Source organism: Neoarius graeffei, chromosome 2, assembly GCF_027579695.1.
Source record: "Neoarius graeffei isolate fNeoGra1 chromosome 2, fNeoGra1.pri, whole genome shotgun sequence".
Classification (NCBI taxonomy): Eukaryota; Metazoa; Chordata; class Actinopteri; order Siluriformes; family Ariidae; genus Neoarius; species Neoarius graeffei.
In genome coordinates, this window is record NC_083570.1 from 84,148,011 (window position 1) to 84,171,689 (window position 23,679).

General features: G+C 43.9%; 1 protein-coding gene across 1 annotated transcript in view; it reads right to left on the bottom strand.

The window, feature by feature from the left end:
• brsk2a (BR serine/threonine kinase 2a) overlaps positions 1-23,679 on the bottom strand; it is a 525,206-nt gene that overhangs the window by 130,070 nt on the left and 371,457 nt on the right. The window contains exons 3-4 of the mRNA XM_060910107.1: positions 20,100-20,185; positions 1,944-2,084 (exon numbers count right to left, since the gene is read on the bottom strand). Coding sequence (XP_060766090.1) covers positions 1,944-2,084; positions 20,100-20,185 — 227 coding nt within the window. The remainder of the gene's footprint in view (positions 1-1,943; positions 2,085-20,099; positions 20,186-23,679) is intronic.

Consider the following 23,679-nt stretch of genomic DNA (forward strand, 5'->3'; position numbering starts at 1 on the left):
TTTTGGAGTCCATGCCAGCTCAAGTGTACACCGACATTAAAAGTTGGGCGGCAAACCAAATCCTACGGAACTCTAAAATGCATATTCAGTACCAGTCAAAAGTTTGGACACCCCTCCTAATTCATTGGTTTTTCTTTATTTTTATTAATTAAAAGTCACTTTATGTTTTAAAGTAATGATGGATGTTGTTTCTCTTTACTTAGTTGAGCGGTTCTTGACATAATATGGATTACTGCAGTTGTGGAACAGGGCTACTTACTGTATGCTTATTATTTACTGTTTACTGTTTGATCTTAAATGTATTAAGAAGGCAATAAATTGCACTAATTAAGTTTTGACGAGGCACCTGTTAATTGAAAAGCATTCCAGGTGACGACCTCATGAACCTGGTTAAGATAATGCCAATAGTGTACAAAGCGTCATCAAGGTAAACGGTGACTACATTGAAGAATCTAAAAAATGAAACTTTTTTTTCTTTTTAACACTTTTTTGTTTACCACATAATTCCAGACATGTTTCATATGTTATTTCATAGTTTTGATGTCTTCAGTATTGTTCTACAATGTAGAAAATACTCACAATACAGAAAAACCTATGAATGAGTAGGGATGTACAGACTTTTGATTGGTACTGTATACATATTAAAAATCCCACATTTCACTCAGTTTGTCATCAGTAATGTAATTTGTAATGAACATTGCTGCATTAAAATTAGAAAAGGATGCAAAATAGAAGTATTTTCAATAGTGCTCTCAGACTTTTGGACCCCACTGTACATGTAGGGTTTTCATCCTATCATCATAATATATAACAGTTATTCCACGAAATCAAGTGGTACATGAGCTGATAGCCGATGAGGCGTGTAGTGCCGAGTCGGCTATAAGCCATGTACGATGAGATTGAGTGGAATAACTGTTTTATTGTATCCACATTCACTAGACTTTGAGAAACAGAGCATTTTTACTGTTATTTTTTGCAAATTTGATAAATAAAAACTTTATACTAAACGTCAGACAAAATAATTTCCGCTTAGAATGTAAACAAACTGGGCGGCATGGTGGTGTAGTGGTTAGCGCTGTCGCCTCACAGCAAGAAGGTCCGGGTTCGAGCCCCGTGGCTGGCGAGGGCCTTTCTGTGTGGAGTTTGCATGTTCTCCCCGTGACCGTGTGGGTTTCCTCCGGGTGCTCCGGTTTCCCCCACAGTCCAAAGACATGCAGGTTAGGTTAACTGGTGACTCTAAATTGACCGTAGGTGTGAATGTGAGTGTGAATGGTTGTCTGTGTCTATGTGTCAGCCCTGTGATGACCTGGCGACTTGTCCAGGGTGTACCCCGCCTTTCGCCCGTAGTCACCTTTTCTATGTGTCAGCTTGCCTGCGACCCTGTAGAACAGGATAAAGCGGCTAGAGATAATGAGATGAGATGAGATGTAAACAAACCTGCGAAATGACAGGAGCAATTTGTGAAAAATGCTAGAATAATAATTCTTGAAAAATAAAAAAAGATATGTTCTTACCATCAAATATTTGTATTCCATATTTTGTTGCTTTTTGTATTTTGGGGGTTTTAGTTTTCAGGTAGAGTTGTTATTTCATCCTCGGTTGGTTCAGCAACACGCTCTGCCATTTTGTTTTTCTCTACTCACGGTATATGAGCTGATAGCCTAGTAGTAGAGTAGCCAATCAGAGCACACGATTGCTCATATCCAGTGAATGCGGATAAAATAATAACAGATAATACAGTGGGAAAGTATTAACGGTCTTCCCTTAAGTTTCCTTCCCAAAATAATACATGTCTCTCTGCCCTAAATGAAGACATTGGTATTATAACAACAACAATGCACAGTGCTATAAAATATGAAAATGCAAAGCTGGTAACTCCACAGTACCGGAAGCTATTGCTGGTCCACTGCAGAAAAAGGAGGACAGGATGTGACTATGCTCACCATATGGAGTGACTGTGGCAGAAATCCAAAGCAGAGATGATCTGTCTGAAGAACTTGCGTGCCTCTTTGGGTGTTAATCTCCCCTTCTTCACCAGGTAGTCAAACAGTTCTCCTCCAGACACGTGCTCCAGCACCAAATACCTGCAGAGAGAGAGAGAAATCATGAGAAATACCATCTAGAAGGGGGCGGCACGGTGGTGTAGTGGTTAGCGCTGTCACCTCACAGCAAGAAGGTCCGGGTTCGAGCCCCGTGGCCGGCGAGGGCCTTTCTGTGCAGAGTTTGCATGTTCTCCCCGTGTCTGCGTGGGTTTCCTCCAGGTGCTCCGGTTTCCCCCACAGTCCAAAGACATGCAGGTTAGGTTAACTGGTGACTCTAAATTGACCATAGGTGTGAATGAGAGTGTGAATGGTTGTCTGTGTCTATGTGTCAGCCCTGTGATGACCTGGCGACTTGTCCAGGGTGTACCCCGCCTTTTGCCCGTAGTCAGCTGGGACAGGCTCCAGCTTGCCTGCAACCCTGTAGAACAGGATAAAGCGGCTAGAGATAATGAGATGAGATTATTTTCTACATTGCAGAACAATACTGAAGACCTCAAAACTATAAAATCACATAATGAACATACAGTGCCTTGCAAAAGTATTCATCCCCCTTGGTGTTTGTCCTGTTTTGTCGCATTCCAAGCTGGAATGAAAGTGGATTTTTGGAGGGTTAGCACCATTTGACTTACACAACATGCCTACTACTTTAAAGGTGAAAATTGTCGTTTTCTTGTGACACAAACAATAATTAAGATGAAAAAACAGAAACCTGGAGTGTGCACAAGTATTCACCCCCTTTCATATGCAACCCCTAAATAAGAGCTGGTCCAACCAATTCACTTCATAAGTCACATAATTAGTTGATTAAGATCCACCTGTGTGCAAGCAAAGTGTCACATGATCTGTCACATGATGTCTGTATAAATCAACCTGTTCTGGAAGGACCCCGAGTCTGCTACACTACTAAGCAAGCAACATGAAAACCAAGGCGCCTCCAAACAGGTCAGAGACAAAGTTGTGGAGAAGTATAGATCAGGGTTGGGTTATAAAAAATATCCCAAACTTTGAATATCCTAGGGAGCACCATTAAATCCATTATAGCAAAATGGAAAGAATATGGCACCACTACAAACCTGACGAGAGAAGGCCGCCCACCAAAAAGTCACAGACCAGGCAAGGAGGGCATTAATCAGAGATGCAACAAAGACACCAAAGATAACACTGAAGGAGCTACAAAGATCCACAGCGGAGATGGGAGTATCTGTCCATAGGACCACTTTAAGCCATACGCTCCACAGACTGGGGCTTTATGGAAGAATGGCCAGAAAAAAAAAAGCCATTGCTTAAGAAAACACGTTTGGAGTTTGCCCAATAGCATGTGGCAGACTCCCCAAACACATGGAAGAAGATTCTCTGGTCAAATGAGACTAAAACTGATCTTTTTGGCCATCATGGGAAACACCATGTGTGGCACAAACCCAACACTCCGAGAATACCATCCCTACAATGAAGCATGGTGGTGGCAGCATCATGCTGTGGGGATGTTTTACATCTGCAGGGACAGGAAAGCTGTTCAGGACTGAAGGAAAGATGGATGGCACTCAATACAGGGCAATTCTGGAGGAAAACCTGTTTGAGTCAGCCAGAGGTTTGAGACTGGGACGATGGTTCACGTTCCAGCAGGACAATGACCTTAAACATCCTGATAAAGCTACACTGGAGTGGTTTAAAGGGAAACATTTAAATGTATTGGAATGGTCTAGTCAAAGCCCAGACCTCAGTCCAATTGAAAATCTGTGGCATAACTTGAAGATTGCTGTGCACCAATGCAACCCATCTAACTTGAAGGAGTTGGAGCAGTTTTGGCTTGAGGAATGAGCAAAAATCCCAGTGGCTAGATGTGCTAAGCTAATAGAGACATACCCCAAGAGACTTGCAGCTGTAATTGCAGCAAAAGGTGGCTCTACAAAGTATTGACTTTGGGGGGTGAATACCTACGCACACTCCAGGTTTCTGTTTTGTTTTTTTTTCATCTTAATTATTGTTTGTGTCACAATAAAACAACAATTTTCACCTTTAAAGTGGTAGACATGTTGCATATATCAAATGGTACTAACCCCCCCAAAAATCCATTTTAATTCCAGCTTGTAATGCGACCAAACAGGACAAACGCTAAGAGGGATGAATACTTTTGCAAGGCACTGTATATGGAATTATGTAGTTCAAAAAAAGTGATAAAAACAAAATATGTTTCATATTTTTGATTCTGCCCCAGCACTGTAGTGTAGTGGTTAGCACTGTCGCCTCACAGCAAGAAGGTCCTGGGTTTGAGCCCAGTGACCAACGGGGCCTTTATGTGTGGAGTTTGCATGTTCTCCCCATGTCTGCATGGGTTTCCTCCAGGTGCTCTGGTTTCCCCCACAGTCCAAAGGTTAACATGGGGTGGCCTTGGGCTAAAGTGCCCTTGAGAATGGCACTGTGGCAGCGGGGGCATGGTCAAGCATCGGTCTGTGACTGGAGGGCGGAGTCAGGGAAGGTAAGTGGCAGAATCACTACACCTGACGTTAATGTGTTTGTGTGTCTTCCCCAGTGACCGCGCCCTATTTAAGGAGAGAGAGCGAGAGCAGAGGGAGCTCTCTCCCCAACCAGACGACTGATGTGTGTGCTTGTGTCTGAGTGTGTGAGAGAGTAAACATAAAAGCTGTAAAGCTAAATAAAAAGAGTTTTGTGAACTCAGTTCTGGCCTGCCGTCCTTCTGTGCTCCACCCACCTACACGAAGTGTTACAGTGGTGCCGAAACCCAGGAATGAGCACAGAAGAGAACAGCCCCATGGAGTCCTCCCCCTTCGCAGACCTGATCCACGCCCTCACCACGGCCCAACAGAGCCAGCACCAGGCGCTGCTCGCCCTCCGAAAGGAGCAAGAACAACGGTTCGAGGCCCTGGTGTTGGCACAACAGGAAGATCGTCGGGCGTTCCGGCACCTCCTTGCGTCAGCAGGGTCCACCATCTCCACTGCCGCGGGCCCTTCCCCCCTCACCCTCACAAAGATGGGCCCGCAGGACGACCCCGAGGCCTTCCTCACGCTCTTTGAGCAGGTAGCAGAGACCTCGGGGTGGCCGGTGGAACAGCGCTTGGCGCGCCTCCTCCCCCAGCTAACGGAAGAGGCGCAGCTGGCCGTGCTACAGCTCCCCGCCGACCGCTGGCTGGCCTACGCGGACCTTCGCCGGGCCGTCCTCCAGTGGGTGGGGCACACCCCCGAGCAGCAACGTCAGCGCTTCCGCGCTTTGCGTTTGGAGGAAGTTGGCCAGCCGTTCGCGTTTGGCCAGCAACTCCGGGACGCCTGCTGGCAGTGGTTGAGGGCCGATAACCGCGACGCCGAGGGACTCATCGACCAGGTGGTACTGGAGCAGTTCATCGCACGCTTACCAGCAGGAACCGCAGAGTGGGTCCAGTGCCACCGCCCGGTGTCACTGTATCAGGAAATCGAGCTGGCGGAGGACCATTTGGCGGCTGTCCCGACGGCAGGACAGCAGACGACCTCTTCTTTTCTCTCCTCTCTCTCTCTCCCCCCCTCCTCCTGCGTCTCCTCCTCGCCCCATTCCCCCACCGCGGAGACGGGGGCCGGCACAACCCCAGCCGGCCCGCCGCACCCGCAGTGCCCTCCCGTTTCTCCCTTCTGTGTCTGTCTCTCCCCCCCTCAGGTGAGTGAGCCCCAGAGCACTAGTGCAGAGAGGAAGCCCGGGCCGGTTTGCTGGCGCTGCGGGGAGCCGGGCCACCTCCAACAGCAGTGCTCGGTAATGGAGTTGGGCGCGGTGGTTCGGATCCCCAACGCGCCAGGAGCTGCCCTCGATTGGGCCGGAGCATATCGCATACCGGTGAGTATCCAAGGGGATACATATCAGGCGTTGGTGGATTCTGGCTGTAATCAGACCTCAATCCACCAAAGCCTGGTGCAAGACGAGGCACTGGGGGGAGCACAATTGGTGAAGGTGTTGTGTGTGCACGGGGATGTTCACAACTACCCTTTAGTGTCAGTCCACATTCTTTTTCGAGGGGAAAAATTTATAGTGAAAGCAGCGGTTAATCCTCGCCTTACCCACTCTATAATTTTGGGGACTGATTGGCCGGGATTTCAGGATTTAATGACACACTTAGTGAAGAGTGGGTCCTGCCATAGTTTAACAGGGGGAGGTCCCGGTGTCGCTTTGGCGGGAGCAGCTGTCACAGAGCCGTCTACGTCATCTCTGCGTCAGAGTGAGGAGCCGCCGGCCCCTCCTCTCTGTTGGGGAATCCCTCGCGGATTTTCCATTAGAGCAGTCGCAAGACGAGACTCTGCGGCATGCGTTTGACCAAGTGAGAGTAATCGATGGTCAAACGCTCCAGCCAAACGCCACCCCGTCCTTCCCCTACTTCGCAATTATGAAGGATAGATTATACCGAGTGACGCAGGACACTCAAACTAAACAGCAAGTAACGCAGCTTTTAATTCCGAAGAGCCGCCGGGAATTGGTATTCCAGGCGGCTCACTTTAATCCCATGGCTGGACACTTAGGGCAGGATAAAACACTAGCCCGAATAATGGCCCGGTTCTATTGACCAGGGATTTGCGGCGATGTCCATAGGTGGTGTATGGAGTGCCGTGAATGCCAGTTAGTAAATCCAGCAGCCATTCCAAAAGCGCCTTTGCGCCCTCTGCCGTTAATCGAGACCCTGTTTGAAAGAATTGGGATGGATCTCGTCGGGCCATTAGATCTGTCAACACGAGGGTATCGCTTTATATTAGTTCTGGTGGACTATGCAACACAATACCCGGAAGCGGTGCCTCTTTGCAATATCTCAGCACGCAGTATTGCGGAGGCACTCTTCCACATTATCTCCCGAGTTGGAATCCTGAAAGAGATTCTGACTGATCAAGGCACCTCGTTTATGTCACGTACACTAAACGAACTGTATGGGTTGTTGGGTATTAAGCCGATCCGCACCAGCGTGTATCACCCACAAACGGACGGTTTAGTTGAACGGTTCAATCGCACCCTCAAGAATATAATTAAAAAATTCGTAAGTGAGGACGCACGTAATTGGGATAAATGACTCGAACCCTTGCTATTTGCAGTGCAAGAGGTCCCCCAAGCCTCCATGGGGTTCTCCCCGTTTGAATTGTTATACAGGCGTAAGCCGTGCGGCATTCTAGATGTGCTGCGGGAAAATTGGAAGGAGGGGCCTTCACCAAGTAAAAATGAAATCCAATACGTTATTGACCTGCGCGCAAGACTCCACACACTCACGCACCTAACTCAGGAGAATTTCCGGCAGGCCCAAGAACGACAAACCCGCCTGTACGACAAGGGTATGCGCCTTAGGGAGTTCGCACCGGGAAATAAAGTACTCGTACTGTTGCCCACATCGAGCTCCAAATTGGTCACCAAGTGGCAAGGACCCTTTGAGGTCACATGGCGAGTCGGGGACGTTGACAATGAGGTGAGGCGAACGGATAGGGGTGGGGCGCTACAGATTTACCACCTCAACCTGCTCAAACTCTGGAACGAGGAGGTCCCCGTGGCGTTGGTGTCGGTGGTTCCGGAGAAGGCGGAGCTGGGGCCGGAGGTTCAAAAGGGAACATTGACATCACGTACCTCACCGGTCCCCTGTAGAGACCACCTCTCCCCGACCCAACTCGCGGAGGTTGCCCAGTTGCAGACCAAGTTTTCGGACGTGTTCTTGCCCCTGCCCGGCCGCACCAACCTCATAGAGCACCACATTGAGACACCCCCGGGGGTGGTAGTGCGTAGTCGCCCTTACAGGTTACCCGAGCACAAGAAAAAAGTGGTTTGGGAAGAACTTGAGGCCATGCTCGAAATGGGCATCGTCGAGGAGTCCCACTGCGACCGGAGCAGCCCGGTGGTCTTGGTACCCAAGGCCGACGGGTCGGTCCGGTTCTGTGTAGACTATAGAAAAGTCAACGCTGTGTCTAAATTCGACGCGTACCCAATGCCTCATATTGAGTTGCTCGATCGGCTAGGCACGGCTCGTTTTTACTCGACACTGGATTTAAAACAAAGGGTTATTGGCAGATCCCCTTGACTCCATTATCCCAAGAAAAAAATGGCCTTTTCCACACCGTTCGGCTTACACCAATTTGTCACACTTCCTTTTGGGCTGTTTGGGGCGCCCGCTACGTTTCAGCGGCTGATGGATAGGGTCCTCCGCCCCCACACCACCTATGCGGCCGCCTATCTCGACGACATTATTATCTATAGTAATGACTGGCCGAGGCACCTCGAACATCTGAGGAGCGTCCTTAGGTCACTGAGGTGAGCAGGTCTCACAGCCAACCCGAAGAAGTGTGCGATTGGGTGGGTGGAAGTACGGTATCTGGGCTTCCACTTGGGCAACGGGCAGGTGCGTCCCCAAATTAACAAGACAGCAGCAATTGCGGCCTGCCCGAGGCCCAAGACCAAAAAGGGGGTGAGACAGTTCCTGGGGCTGGCTGGCTATTATCATAGGTTTATACCTAATTATTCGGACGTCACCAGCCCGCTGACTGATCTGACTAAAAAGGGGGCACCAGGTCCGGTCCAGTGGACGGAGCAATGCCAGCGGGCTTTTTCTAAGGTAAAGGCTGCACTGTGTGGGGGGCCACTTTTACACTCCCCTGACTTTTCTCTCCCCTTTATGTTACAGACGGACGCGTTGGACAGAGGGCTGGGGGCTGTTTTGTCCCAGGAGGTGGAGGGGGAGGATCGCCCAGTACTGTATATCAGTCGAAAGCTGTCAGTGCGTGAGGGGCGCTACAGCACGATTGAGAAAGAGTGCCTGGCGATCAAGTGGACGGTCCTCGCCCTCCGTTACTACCTGCTGGGACGCCCTTTCACCCTCTGTTCAGACCACGCGCCCCTCCAGTGGCTCCACCGGGGGCGCAGATGGTCGTGGCGGACTTCCTCTCCCATCGGGGGGGGGGAGATTAGTCGGCTGCAGGCCGGACAGCCGCCCGGCCTGAGTCGGGCGGTGGGGGTATGCGGCAGCGTGGGGCGTGGTCAAGCATCGGTCTGTGACCAGAGGGCGGAGTCAGGGAAGGTAAGTGGCAGAATCACTACACCTGACGTTAATGTGTTTGTGTGTCTTCCCCAGTGACCACGCCCTATTTAAGGAGAGCGCGCGAGAGCAGAGGGAGCTCTCTCCCCAACCAGACGACTGATGTGTGCGCGTGTGTCTGAGTGTGTGAGAGAGTAAATATAAAAGCTGAAAAGCTAAATAAAAAGAGTTTTGTGAACTCAGTTCTGGCCTGCCGTCCTTCTGTGCTCCACCCACCTACACGAACTGTTACAGGCACCTAACCCCCAACTGCTCCCTGGGTGCTGTAGCATAGCTGCCCACTGCTCTGGGTATGTGTGTGTGCTCACTGCTCACTTGTGTGTGCATGTGTGTGTTCACTGCTTCAGATGGGTTAAATGCAGAGGAGGAATTTCGCTGTGCTTAAGTGTACATGTGATAAAGTTGTTGTTGTTCCTCTTCTTCTTATAGATTCTTCAAAGTAGCCAGCGTTTACCTTGACGATTTGCACACCATTGGCATTATCTAAACCAGTTTCATAAGGTCGTCACCTGGAATGCTTTTCAATTAACAGGTGCCTCGTCAAAAGTTAATTAGTGTAATTTCTTGTCTCATAATGTGTTTGAGATCAAACAGTAAACATTAAATAATAAAAGTACAGTAAACAGCCCTATTCCACAACTGTAGTAATCCATATTATGTCAAGAACCGCTCAACTAAGTAAAGAGAAACGACATCCATCATTCCTTTAAGACATGAAGTGACTTAATTAATAAAAATAAAGAAAAATCACTGAATAAGAAAGTGTGTCCAAACTTTTGACTGGTAATGTATATACAGTGGTTCTTGAAAGTTTGTGAACCCTTTAGACCCCCTTGTGCAGCAATAACTGCAACTAAACGTTTCCGGTAGCTATTGATCAGTCCTGCACACCGGCTTGGAGGAATTTTAGCCCATTCCTCCATACAGAACAGCTTCAACTCTGGGAGGTTGGTGGGTTTCCTCACATGAACTGCTCGCTTCAGGTCCTTCAACAACATTTCAATTGGATTAAGGTCAGGACTTTGACTTGGCCATTCCAAAACATTAACTTTATTCTTCTTTAACCATTCTTTGGTAGAACGACTTGTGTGCTTAGGGTCGTTGTCTTGCTGCATGACCCACCTTCTCTTGAGATTCAGTTCATGGACAGATGTCCTGACATTTTCCTTTAGAATTCTCTGGTATAATTCAGAATTCATTGTTCCATCAATGACGGCAAGCCGTCCTGGCCCAGATGCAGCAAAACAGGCCCAAACCATGATACTACCACCACCATGTTTCACAGATGGGATAAGGTTCTTATGCTGGAATGCAGTGTTTTCCTTTCTCCAAACATAACGCTTCTCATTTAAACCATAAAGTTCTATTTTGGTCTCATCCGTCCACAAAACATTTTTCCAATAGCCTTCTGGCTTGTCCACATGATCTTTAGCAAACTGCAGATGAGCAGCAATGTTCTTTTTGGAGAGCAGTGGCTTTCTCCTTGCAACCCTGCCATGCACTCCACTGTTGTTCAGTGTTCTCCTGATGGTGGATTCATGAACATTAACATTAGCCAATGTGAGAGAGGCCTTCAGTTGCTTAGAATTTACCCGGGGGTCCTTTGTGACCTCGCCAACTATTACACACCTTGCTCTTGGAGTGATCTTTGTTGGTCGACCACTCCTGGGGAGGGTAACAATGGTCTTGAATTTTCTCCATTTGTACACAATCTGTCCGACTGTGGATTGGTGGAGTCCAAATTCTTTAGAGATGGTTTTGTAACCTTTTCCAGCCTGATGAGCATCAACAACGCTTTTTCTGAGGTCCTCAGAAATCTCCTTTGTTCATGCCATAATACACTTCCACAAATGCATGTTGTGAAGATCAGACTTTGATAGATCCCTGTTCTTTAAATAAAACAGGGTGCCCACTCACACCTGATTGTCGTCCCATTGATTGAAAACACCTGACTCTAATTTCACCTTCAAATTAACTGCTAATCCTAGAGGTTCACATACTTTTGCCACTCACAGATATGTAATATTGGATCATTTTCCTCAATAAATAAATGACCGAGTATAATATTTTTGTCTCATTTGTTTAACTGGCTTCTCTTTATCTACTTTTAGGACTTGTGTGAAAATCTGTTGTTGTTTTAGGTCATATTTATGCAGAAATATAGAAAATTCTAAAGGGTTCACAAACTTTCAAGCACCACTGTACAGAGAGAGATAGACATGGAAACATAGGCAAAGACAGACACACAGGTAAAAGCAGACAGAAACAGAAACCCCAAGAGAAAGACACAACGACAGACAAGCAGACGGATAACCACATAGAGAAAAAAAGGCTCAGACAGACTGACTGACAGATAGACAAAAACATAGACACACCAGAAAACAAACAGACACAGACAGAGTGAAAATTTTTTTCTTTTTGCTAGATTATTTTCTCAGCCACCTGTTGAAGCCATGATCTGAACACCTCTGATTCCTGACGTAAGCAAGCAGACACGGAGCTGAACAGCTACTGAAGCTTACAGTGCCAGAACTGTCATGACTTTGGATGAACCCAAGAAACAAAACTACAAGAAGACTCGTTCATTTCTGCAGGGATGGAAGAGTGTCATGTCTTTCATCACATCTGATAATGTTCTCTTGAGGAGCCTTATGACTACACGACAAATGGAAGAAATGAAATCAACAGCAGGGAGCAGTGGGAATCAGCAGTGGGAGGCATCGGGATGAATGATTCAGTAGATTTGGGATTGCTTCTAGTAAAGGTAAGATAAAAGGAAGTTTCCCAACTCTGACGGTTTGTCAGTTGAATTTTGACACCGAGAAAACAGTCGAGACAGGCAACTTTCTCTGGGTTAAGCTGGTTTCCAGCTGTATTTTAATATTCTAGCTATATTTTAACTTTGTCACATTGTATGAGACGATCCCAGTAAAATCAAGCACAGACTAGTCAATAATGTTCTCCATGTCACAAAAAGATCCTGTAATGATAAACCTGCAGGGTCGCATAAACAAAATTATTCGATCCACATTCACTGGATATGAGCAATCGTGCACTCTGATTGGCTACTCTACTGCTAGGATATCAGCTCATACAGTATACCGTGAGTAGAAAAAAAAAACATGGCGGAGCGTGTTACTGAACCAACCAAGGACGAAATAAAAACTCTACTCGAAAACAAAACCCTCAAAAATACTAAAAAAAGCAACAAAATATGGAATTAAAGTATTTGATGGTAAGAACGTGTCTTTTTTTTTTTTTTTTCAAGAAATATTATTATAGCAGCGGCACGGTGGTGTAGTGGTTAGCGCTGTCGCCTCACAGCAAGAGGGTCCTGGGTTCGAGCCCCGTGGCCGGCGAGGGCCTTTCTGTGCGGAGTTTGCATGTTCTCCCCGTGTCCGTGTGGGTTTCCTCCGGGTGCTCCGGTTTCCCCCACAGTCCAAAGACATGCAGGTTAGGTTAACTGGTGACTCTAAATTGACCGTAGGTGTGAATGTGAGTGTGAATGGTTGTCTGTGTCTATGTGTCAGCCCTGTGATGACCTGGCGACTTGTCCAGGGTGTACCCCGCCTTTCGCCCGTAGTCAGCTGGGATAGGCTCCAACTTGCCTGCGACCCTGTAGAACAGGATAAAGCGGCTAGAGGAGATGAGATGAGATATTATTATAGCATTTTTCACAAATTGCTACTGTCATTTCACCGGTTTGTTTACATTCTAATTCGGATGTTTTGTATAAAGTATTTATTTATTGAATTTGCAAAAAAATAAAAATGCTCTGTTTCTCAAAATCCAGTAAATGTGGATAGCATAAAACAGTTATTCCACAAAATCTCGTCGTACATGGTTTATAGCCGACTCGGCGCTCCGTACCTCCTCGGCTATCAGCTCATGTATGACTTGACTTCATGGAATAACTTAAAAATTTTTTCAAAGTGAGCTTGAGGTAATATCCATTAGCATGTTTAATTTACATTTGGCCATTGCATCTACTGTATTTATAACTGTCTTGTGAGTTTGTCATCATATCAGCACCTTTTAGATGAGCATTGTAGCATTGGTCACACTATGAAATTTAAAAAAAAATATTTTAAAGATGACACAATACCACTTTTTCCAGTACTGATACTGAATACCTTGACTATCAGCCGATATCCATAACCATCCAATATTTTTTCCTTTACAAATACATACAGTACCAGTCAAAAGTTTGTACACCCCTACTCATTCACAGGGTTTTTTTTTCCTGCATTGCGACTATTTTCTACACTGTAGAACAATACTGAAGATATCAAAACTATGAAATAACATATGGAACATATATGGAATTATGTGGTAAATAAAAAAAGTGTTAAAAACCCCCAATATGTTTCATAGTTTAGATTCTTCAAAGTATCCAGCGTTTACCTTGATGACTCTTTGTACACCAGCTTCATGATGTAGTCACCTGGAACGCTTTTCAGTTAACAGGTGCCTCGTCAAAAGTTAATTAGTGCAATTTCTTGCCTTATTGATGTGTTTGAGGTCAAACAGTAAATGGTAAATAATAAAAATACAGTAAATAGCCCTATTCCACAACTGTAGTAATCCATATTATGTCAAGAATCGCTCAACTAAGTAAAGAGAAACGACATCCATCATTACTTTAAGACATGGAGTGACTTTTAATTCATAAAAATAAAGAAAAAACATCGAATTAGAAGGTGTCCAAACTTTTGACTGGTACTGTACATGCAAAAAACACAACTGGGTTGTTTTACAATCAGGGTACGCAAGCTAAAAATCACATTTAACACTTATTATCTTCAATATCAAAAGGCTTGACTAAATAAACTCGGTTGTTTATTGTAGCCCTGTGATAGCTCTATTTACCATGCAAAAAAAAATGTGGTGATAACGTTATTTTTGGTGAATGTATGGCAACATATGTCATATTTAGCAAAATTACTCATGTCATTTAGAAAAAGTGCTTTTTTGACCACAGGTAGCTCCAAAAGGGATGCACTTAAATCATTCTTTATACCAAAGAACAAATATTTGGTTCCATATCATTGGAAACATAGTTAAGTTTTAATGTTGAATGCCAGCAAGTTTTCAGACTATTTTGATCAAATTAGTATGTAATTGTGTCAAAAAAAAAGTCCTCTCCGAGACAGCTAATTTTTCAATATAAAATAACATATCTAAAATGATTATTTTCATCCTAAAATGTGGTCAAGATATTGGGACATAAATATTAGAGACAACTGACACAAAGCTTACAGCCTTATATTTAAAAGCACTATGGAAGTAGTGGATTCTGAATTGTCAAAAAAAAAGTCCTCTCCAAGAATCACTTCATTTGTTTCTCCCAGCCCTGCTTAAAGCTACACTTAATCTCGTTATAATACAAACTATTACACATGCCTATGTTCATACGTGTATTAATTTCCAAAAGTGCAGATTTGATAGTTTTTTTTAAAACCAGTTTGAATCAATTTGAATTTTGGATCCCTGTGACACAAACTTTGTACCTTGATTGTAAAACAACCCAACTGCAGCTTTCATTAAAAAAGACTTATGCCTCTTTAAATGTAAACATTTCCAGTTTCAAAAATAATCTTATCCAATTCCAATCTCTTCCATTTGTTACAGAATCAGATCAAATTTATTGTCTTTTCCCTCTGCTATCTGATCCACCATTTTGGCTGACATTGGGCTCATACTGAACTTGGTTACTGGCTCAGCGCCATCTCTAGGAAATTTCTTACACTGCCAGAACTTTGTCGTCAGCTGTCTTCGATTGCAATGGCACTAATGCCATGTACACACGTAGCCGGGTATTTTTAAAACCGAACATTCCCCCCCCTCCGTTTATAAAAATGTTTTATCCACACCACCTCGTCTTCGAAAAAATCCCTTCCACACATAACCGAACATCTGCGTTTTCAATCACATTCATAAGCATTCCAAACCTGTAGATGGCTATTTCCCCAAATCCTACCCCCTAATCACATCACCTGTGCTCTTGGAGCAGTAGTTGGGCTTCTAAAATTAAACATGTAAATAGCACCTGCACAATAATTAACGCTTTCAAGGCACTACTCCGATCCATTACTCTTTAGCTAGCCGCACACTACGCCGATTTTCAGCGTACCGAGCCAACTGAAGTCGCGAGTCAGGCGTAAAGACTAGTTTTCGATGGTACCGACTCATCTCACAGCCGATTCGAAAAACTAATCGGGAGCCAGACTGATCGGTGAGAGTCGCTAGCAATAGCCAATCATATCTTTCGCATATAACACGTGACATCATTAAACACAATTTCTAGCGCGAGAAATACGTGTTGGTAGCACCTAATGCAGGTATATACTGTAATTCCATAGACTGAAGCTTTATCCATAGACACAGTGGGCTGGAAAGCCACTCTGCTCAAGTTGTGTGGCTGAATTCCAAATCGCTTTAACTCCCCTATATAAGTGCACTATTTAAGGTTGGGAATAATAGCTCATGCAGCCTAGATAGTGCGCTACATATTCCGTGTTGTGTCATTTGTAATTCAGCCTGTAGCATCTTCAAGTGTTGGATTTAACAGTAACGATATCCAATAGCCAATCACAAAGCTATTAAGTTGTCACGTGTCGCTTCAATCGCGACTGCACTCGTCAACAGTCGGGGGATATGTGCGTGCCCTGTCGGGAGTCGGCTCTGAAATGGGTCGGTTCGGTACCGCGTGGATCGCCGTGGTGTGCGGCTAGCTTAAGTCCATGCTTAATCTGGCTTCTGCAGTAAACAAAGGTTGCACGTTTGACGTCAGGGCAGATTTGTTGTCATTTTTTGGCGCAGATTGTGACGTTCTAAAACACAAAACTCCGGTTATCTCTGTCTACACGAAAAGGCATACACGGAGTTTTCAAAAATCTTCACTTTGCCCGGAGTTTTTTTAAATATTCGTTTTTGATGTGTTTTCATGTGGATGACAGGCCAAAACGTAGAAAAATATCTTCGATTTAGCAGATACCCGGCTACGTGTGGACGGGGTCTAAATCTCTCATGAGTGAGCATGTCATATTATGCGATCCAAGAACGCCAATCTCAAATGACAACTCAAGAATTATTTTACAATGTGTAATTTTTGTCCAGAAAATCATACAAAGAAACTGTAGAGTGTAAACCCAGCAAATACCTCATTCCTACTCATACTGAAAATCGTATATTTTCTGCTATCACGCTGCAACAGTGTCGTGTTGGAATGGGAGCAAAATGGCAAAGTCTAAACTTTAATCCACCTCCTGTGTAACATTTACGGTAATTTTTTGTCATGGCTCCAGTGGGAATCAGAACCATCAGATTTACGTGCTGCGATTGGTCGTGACGATGCTGACGGTGACAGAAATTATGATGTAGTGATATCACGTCTGAACAACTCATACTGCCTTAATGTAATATTATAGGTTTTGCCAGGCGGCACGGTGGTGTAGTGGTTAGCACTGTCGCCTCACAGCAAAAGGTTATGGGTTCGAGCCCAGCTGTCGACGGGGACCTTTCTGTGTGGAGTTTGCATGTTCTCCCCATGTCTGTGTGGATTTCCTCCGGGTGCTCTGATTTCCTCCCACAGTCCAAAGACATGTGGTTAGGTTAACATGGGGCAGCCTTGGGCTGAAATTCCCTTGAGCAAGGCACCTAACCCCAAACTGCTCCCCGGGCACTGTAGTATAGCTGCCCACTGCCCTGGGTATGTGTGTGTGCTCATTGCCCACTTGTGTATGCATGCGTGTGTTCACTGCTTCAGATAGGTTAAATGCAGAGGAGGAATTTCACTGTGCTTGAGTGTGCATGTGGCAAAAATAAAGGCTTCTTCTTCTTAATGTAAAGCAACCGGCAGCAAACTCAAAACAAGAAGCATGAAAACATCAGCTTGAACTCTCTCAAGAGAGATGTAATGCAGCTCAACTGGTGCCATGTTGCTAACTAGCTAATGTCTCAGCTTGGGCTTTTCACAACAATGGACTTGCTGCCTCACGAATTATACAGTACGTCATATCCAGTCTCGCATGGTTCACACGTTTCATAGAGGTTCGTGCTAAATATAGTCAGCTGGGAATACACGATATCTGTTACTTATCTGTTATGGAACACGGAGTGTGAATCAAACTCTGTTATCTTCACAATATCGTACAATAACGGGTTTCATATGTGAAAGGGGCTGAAGTAAGAGGCAGTGGAGGGCATGAATGTTGCTCATTCCTGTTGTCAGGATGGATGGATAGGTGTGTGGCCAGAGAAGCTCGGTACATCGCCAGCTGAACTCATTTCTTCATTCTCCTTCCCACTTGCACTGGCAAATTGAATCTTTGGAGTTTAAGATTGCTCTCTGATTTGATCATTATCCTCTGGCCTTTTTGTCTCTCTACACAGAAATTCCTACTGATTCTGTAACTCACACAGCCACCATAAACGTCTTAAGTAGTTTTATAGGTTTTGCTGGTGGGCCGTCCAGAGCTTCCTGTCACTCTAATACAATATTGTCTCAACTGGGCTCCTTCGGTGGGTTTAATGACTCCTCTAAGCCATTAGAGGTTAACAGAGGTAATGCACTCTGACTTACTGAGAGCACACGGCACAGAGCATCAAGAGCTTAAAGTGACGTTAAATAAAGAGGATACACAGAGGAAATACTTATTTTAATTGCTTGCATTGTTTGAATGAAGAAGTACAATAATCCCTTGCCGTTTCAGCCAATGCCTCAAGGCTGACACACACACACACACACACACACACACACACACACACTGACTGGGGCTGGGTGTTATTTCCTAGATGATTATCTGGCATAACATCATGTTATTTGATTGTTCCAAATCATTTTAAGAGGGATTTGTTTGTGCAATTACCTGTCATATCTGCACAAACTATCAGATTTGAAAAGACATCCTTTTTAGCATTCACAGCATGATTTGGGAAGGCAAATGAAATCAAATAAAACATGTTGGTCTTGTTTTCAGGGTAGCCTGAGCATTATCAATATTTAAACACACATTGTTTACGCCAATTGCCGTATACTGTGTGTATTGGATCCACAAGGTCAGCTTTACCGTAGGACATCACTTTTAAGAGATAAACCAACATAAAAGGCAAAGCAGATATTTTCTATTTATCTGGGCCAAGCAATTTATAAGGAAAACACCTGTGACCGTGTGCAAATATTTAAGGCTGATGTTTTCAGCCAGACGTTTAATGGTACGCTGCATTATCATGATGTTTACAGTGTCTTGCAAAAGTATTCATACCCCTTTGTGTTTGTCCTGTTTTGTCGCATTACAAGCTGGAATAGCACCATTTGATTTACATAACATGCCTACCACTTTAAAGGTGAAAATTGTTGTTTTATTGTGACACAAACAATAATTAAGATGAAAAAACAGAAACCTGGAGTGTGCGTAGGTATTCACCCCCCAAAGTCAATATTTTGTAGAGCCACCTTTTGCTGCAATTACAGCTGCAAGTCTCTTGGGGTATGTCTATTAGCTTAGCACATCTAGCCACTGGGATTTTTGCCCATTCCTCAAGCCAAAACTGCTCCAACTCCTTCAAGTTAGATGGGTTGCGTTGGTGTACAGCAATCTTCAAGTTATGCCACAGATTCTCAATTGGATTGAGGTCTGGGCTTTGAATAAGCCATTCCAAGACATTTAAATGCTTCCCTTTAAACCACTCCAGTGTAGCTTTAACAGTACGTTTAGGGTCATTGTCCTGCTGGAACGTGAACCTTCATCCCAGTCTCAAACCTCTGGCTGACTCAAACAGGTTTTCCTCCAGAATTGTCCTGTATTGAGTGCCATCCATCTTTCCTTCAGTCCTGACCAGCTTTCCTGTCCCTGCAAGTGAAAAACATCCCCACAGCATGATGCTGCCACCACCATGCTTCATTGTAGGAATGGTGTTCTCAGGGTGTTGGGTTTGTGCCACACATGGTGTTTCCCATGACGGCCAAAATGATCAATTGTAGTTTCATTTGACCAGAGAATCTTCTTCCATGTGTTTGGGGAGTCTGCCACGTGCTATTGGGCAAACTCCAAACGTGTTTTCTTAAGCAATGGCTTTTTTCTGGCCACTCTTCCATAAAGCCCCACTCTGTGGAGTGTATGGCTTAAAGTGGTCCTATGGACAGATACTCCCATCTCCGCTGTGGATCTTTGCAGCTCCTTCAGTGTTATCTTTGGTGTCTTTGTTGCATCTCTGATTAATGCCCTCCTTGCCTGGTCTGTGAGTTTTGGTGGGTGGCCTTCTCTTGTCAGGTTTGTAGTGGTGCCATATTCTTTCCATTTTGCTATAATGGATTTAATGGTGCTCCCTAGGATATTCAAAGTTTGGGATATTTTTTATAACCCAACCCTGATCTATACTTCTCCACAACTTTGTCTCTGACCTGTTTGGAGGCGCCTTGGTTTTCATGTTGCTTGCTTAGTAGTGTAGCAGACTCGGGGTCCTTCCAGAACAGGTTGATTTATACAGACATCATGTGACAGATCATGTGACACTTTGATTGCAAACAGGTGGATCTTAATCAACTAATTATGTGACTTATGAAGTGAATTGGTTGGACCAGCTCTTATTTAGGGGTTGCATATGAAAGGGGGTGAATACTTGTGCACACTCCAGGTTTCTGTTTTTTCATCTTAATTATTGTTTGTGTCACAAGAAAACGACAATTTTCACTTTTAAAGTGGTAGGCATGTTGTGTAAATCAAATGGTGCTAACCCTCCAAAAATCCACTTTCATTCCAGCTTGGAATGCGACAAAACAGGATGAACACCAAGGGGGATGAATACTTTTGCAAGACACTGTATATAAGCGATCACCTGTAGATAAATTAATGGATTTCAGATTGCTGTGAAAGAACACACACAGGTTCATGGGTTATTATTATTATTATTAATGGTACTTTAAATAGAGCAGCCGAGTCATCAGGTCCTATCAGTGACTTACACACTCCAGCTTCCAATTGTAGAAAAAAAAAAAAAAGATCGAAAAAGCAATACTTACAAATATTTCTTATTTTCGTAGACATCGTGCAGCTTTAAAACGTGTGGGTGTTCTATTAGCTTGAGAATAGCGATTTCTCGTTCCACCTGTAGAAAAGAAAAAAAAAACTTGCATCTGTAAAGTGCATTTTAATGGATGTGTCAGTGTTTCACAAAGACGTACAGTCTTATTATACATGTGGATAAAAATGGTATAGTGGATCTTACAATAGAGTTTCTCCTCAGCGTCAACCAAGGGTTACATAACCAAACATCATGAAAAGTTACACAAGAGCTTTCTAAGAGGAAAAAAAAAGAAAAAAAAAAACTTTCTGATTTTGATCAGAAGTTCAACAATGCAAACTTTTTTTTTAAATGAGCAAATGCAAGTCAAGAATGAATGACACAGCAAGCTGTCACATCACACCGTAACATTCAAAATGTTGTCACTTTTCTTGAAAAAACTGAGAGCGAACATTTTAAAGGTGATGATGGTTCCTGAGTGATACGCTTTTAACAGCACTTCGGAGATGTGGATCGACCCAGACAGATGCAGATCCAAACTCCGTGCTTCCACATGGTTGCTCTGCATACAGCGTTATTACCAAGAGAGAAAGAGCTGGATGGTACAGGCTGGTGTCTCTTTAGTCAAACACTCAGACAGTCAAATGTCAAATCGAGCGGTGACTGCTTTAGGTTTTGGGACACTTCCTTCCAGTGCTACTTGACATAGCCTGCTACTTACATGCCTCTGACAAAATATACGGTATATGCAGCTCTTATTCTCCCAGTATGGAGCTACTGATGAAATGTCTTTATACATCTGGATATAAATGTTCACATAGTCCCTGATTCAATTCTAATCAAGAATTACGTATGCTCGCAGACCACATGTATCAAAAATATCATATTAGAATGCTCATTTTGATATTTCAGGGTTTTACTGGAAAGGCCAAGAATAATAATCAAATATAGCATGCACAGAGAGGCTCCAGTTGAAATGGATTCTTTTCGGTGACTGGTTTAGTACTATTTTGTGAGGGGCTGCGCCCCAAAGAAAATAGTTCTATGCTGGTCACCGAAGAGAATCCATAATTACCGGTACCTCCCAGTGCATGGTATATTTGATTTATATCCCTCATCAAAAAATTCCAAACTAAAAGTGTTAACTTTTAACCTTCGTCTATGAGATTGAATCTTGGCATAAACCCACTGGAGGCAGCCATGTTTGTTGTTTACGTCGGTGCGACCTTCAACCCGCGCATGTACAATGTACCATACTATCACTTTTTTCCTTTTACCTTTTTATGTATTTATTTATTTGTTACCATGCTATCGCCTGCCTCGCCAGGTATGATCATAATACATAGATCTGCACACACACAAATGCTCACAGAGCCACAGCTGTGACTCGAGTCGGTTACTAAACCGTTATTTTTGCTATTTGAAAAAAAGAGACCAAGCAGTACATAAAAACAATTACTGACTCACAAAATCAGAAAGCTGTTAAAACTATTGATTTGTGTTGTTATTTTAATGTGTTCAGTTGAAAATACGCTTGGCTGAAATGTTAACGTTTTTGTTTCCATTGTATTAATGACTTCTATTTTTGTCTGTCTTTACTGTTAAAAAAAAAAAAAAGACTCAAGTCGGTTGTATAGCTTGAAATTGTGATTTCAGTTCATGGTATATCCAGGATATACCATGACTGACACACCATATCCTTTGTTTTGTTTTGTTTTTTACCTCACAAGATACATTCCTTAAATCAATGGTGGAATTATTTTGTGTCACATGAGCCATCCTCGGCCAATCTCTGCACGGGAATTTTGTTGATGAGGGATATAAAACAAAATGGAACATACTGTTATAGAAAAATCATCTTCGATACAGAAGGCTGTAACTATCCTAAAATTATTTATTTTCCTATAACAGCAAATGTCAGTGTTTTACTCCATGCATACCACAGTGATCGGTCACTGGTTAAATAAAAAATAAATAAATAAATAAATAAAAACCAAACGAACAAACAAAACAAACAAACAAAAAAAACACATGGTACTTTTTATCCATTTATAGCTACATTAAATGCTATGGAATAGCCATGAAACAAGTTAGTTCCTGTTGTCACCGGTATTATAACAGCTAAAAGAGAGAGAAAAAAAATGCAGATTCGATACTGATAATCCTGAAAATGCCAAGTCATCTGATGTGAAGACTTTCGCAAGGCAGAAAACTGAAAGTTTGTAAAGCTTTCCCCCTCTGACTGTTACAAAGACTATTACACTGGAGACGATTAAAGGTCCCATGGCATGAAATTTTCACTTTCTGAGGTTTTTTAACGTTAAAATTAGTTCCTCTGACCTTCTTAAGTCACCCCAGTGGCTAGAAATTTCATAATGTGTAAACCAAACTATGCCCAACATTTGAGAATGGCGCGTCAAAACGGCGCGTTGATAAACTCTTCCCTTTACTACGTCAGCAAGGGAGATGATCCCCACGCCCCCCTCTGGATTCCCACCCACTGTATGGATTGCCCGCCCAGTTGTAGTGAGGAGACCATAGAGGGAGGACACAACAACATGGCATCACCTAAGCGAGCGAAACATGGAAGTTGCGCTGTACATGGATGTGACAACACAGAAAAGAGTCTGTTTTTACTGCCGACAGGAGAGCCCCTGAAGACGCAGTGGCTTAATTTTATTTACTCCAATAATACGCCGTCGAGTCTACCTAAGACGGTGTATGTTTGTCGGAAGCATTTTCCTGAGGAATGTTTCCACAACTTGGGACAGTACAGGGCAGGTTTTGCACATCAACTGTCACTGAAGCCTGGGTCCGTACCAAGCATCCCTGCCGCATCAGCAACAAACACCGAACAAGTAAGTGTATAACTGTTAAGTCGTTTTGCCGTGTTTTAAAATCGGTGCCACGTTAGCCTTGCAATGGCTACATTAGCTGTGCAGCTAACCACTTCCTGCAGTTAGCCAGGTACTCTGCGCTACAAAACCAAAAAGCATGCAGCATGCTCTGTTATAATAGCCAATCAAAACAGTTTTTACAAAGACACCCACATTCTTTTTTTAAGTCACTCGTTCATTTTATTTGTTTGTTTGTTTGTTCAGTAAAAACCCAAACATTTGTTGAATTTATTTTATTTCCTCGCGTCGCACCTTAATGATGTCAGCGCGCGGTATTTTTCCCTTTGCGGTTTGTTCCTTCTCTCTCGCCATAGTAAGACACCCACATCCGCTTGTTCTGACCCACTGGAGGTAGCATCACAGTGCTGTTAGCCAATCAGAGGTAACACGTTTACATGTCATGGACATTAATGATAAGACCCGCCCCCACCCTCTACCCTTCCCCGCCTCCTGCTTCTCATTAGCAAAACAACGCACTGGGAAAAGCGCTGAAATGGGGCTTTCTCCCAGGAGGCTATATCTACGTGCCGAGGGTTCATTTCGAGAAAGGCTGCGGATATAACATCCGGAAACCTCCACGAACCCGTTTAAAGCATCAACAAACCACCATGCTATGGGTCCTTTAACATAAATTTTTCCATAGAGAAAGCTTCACAATGTTAACAAGTATCTGGTTTACTT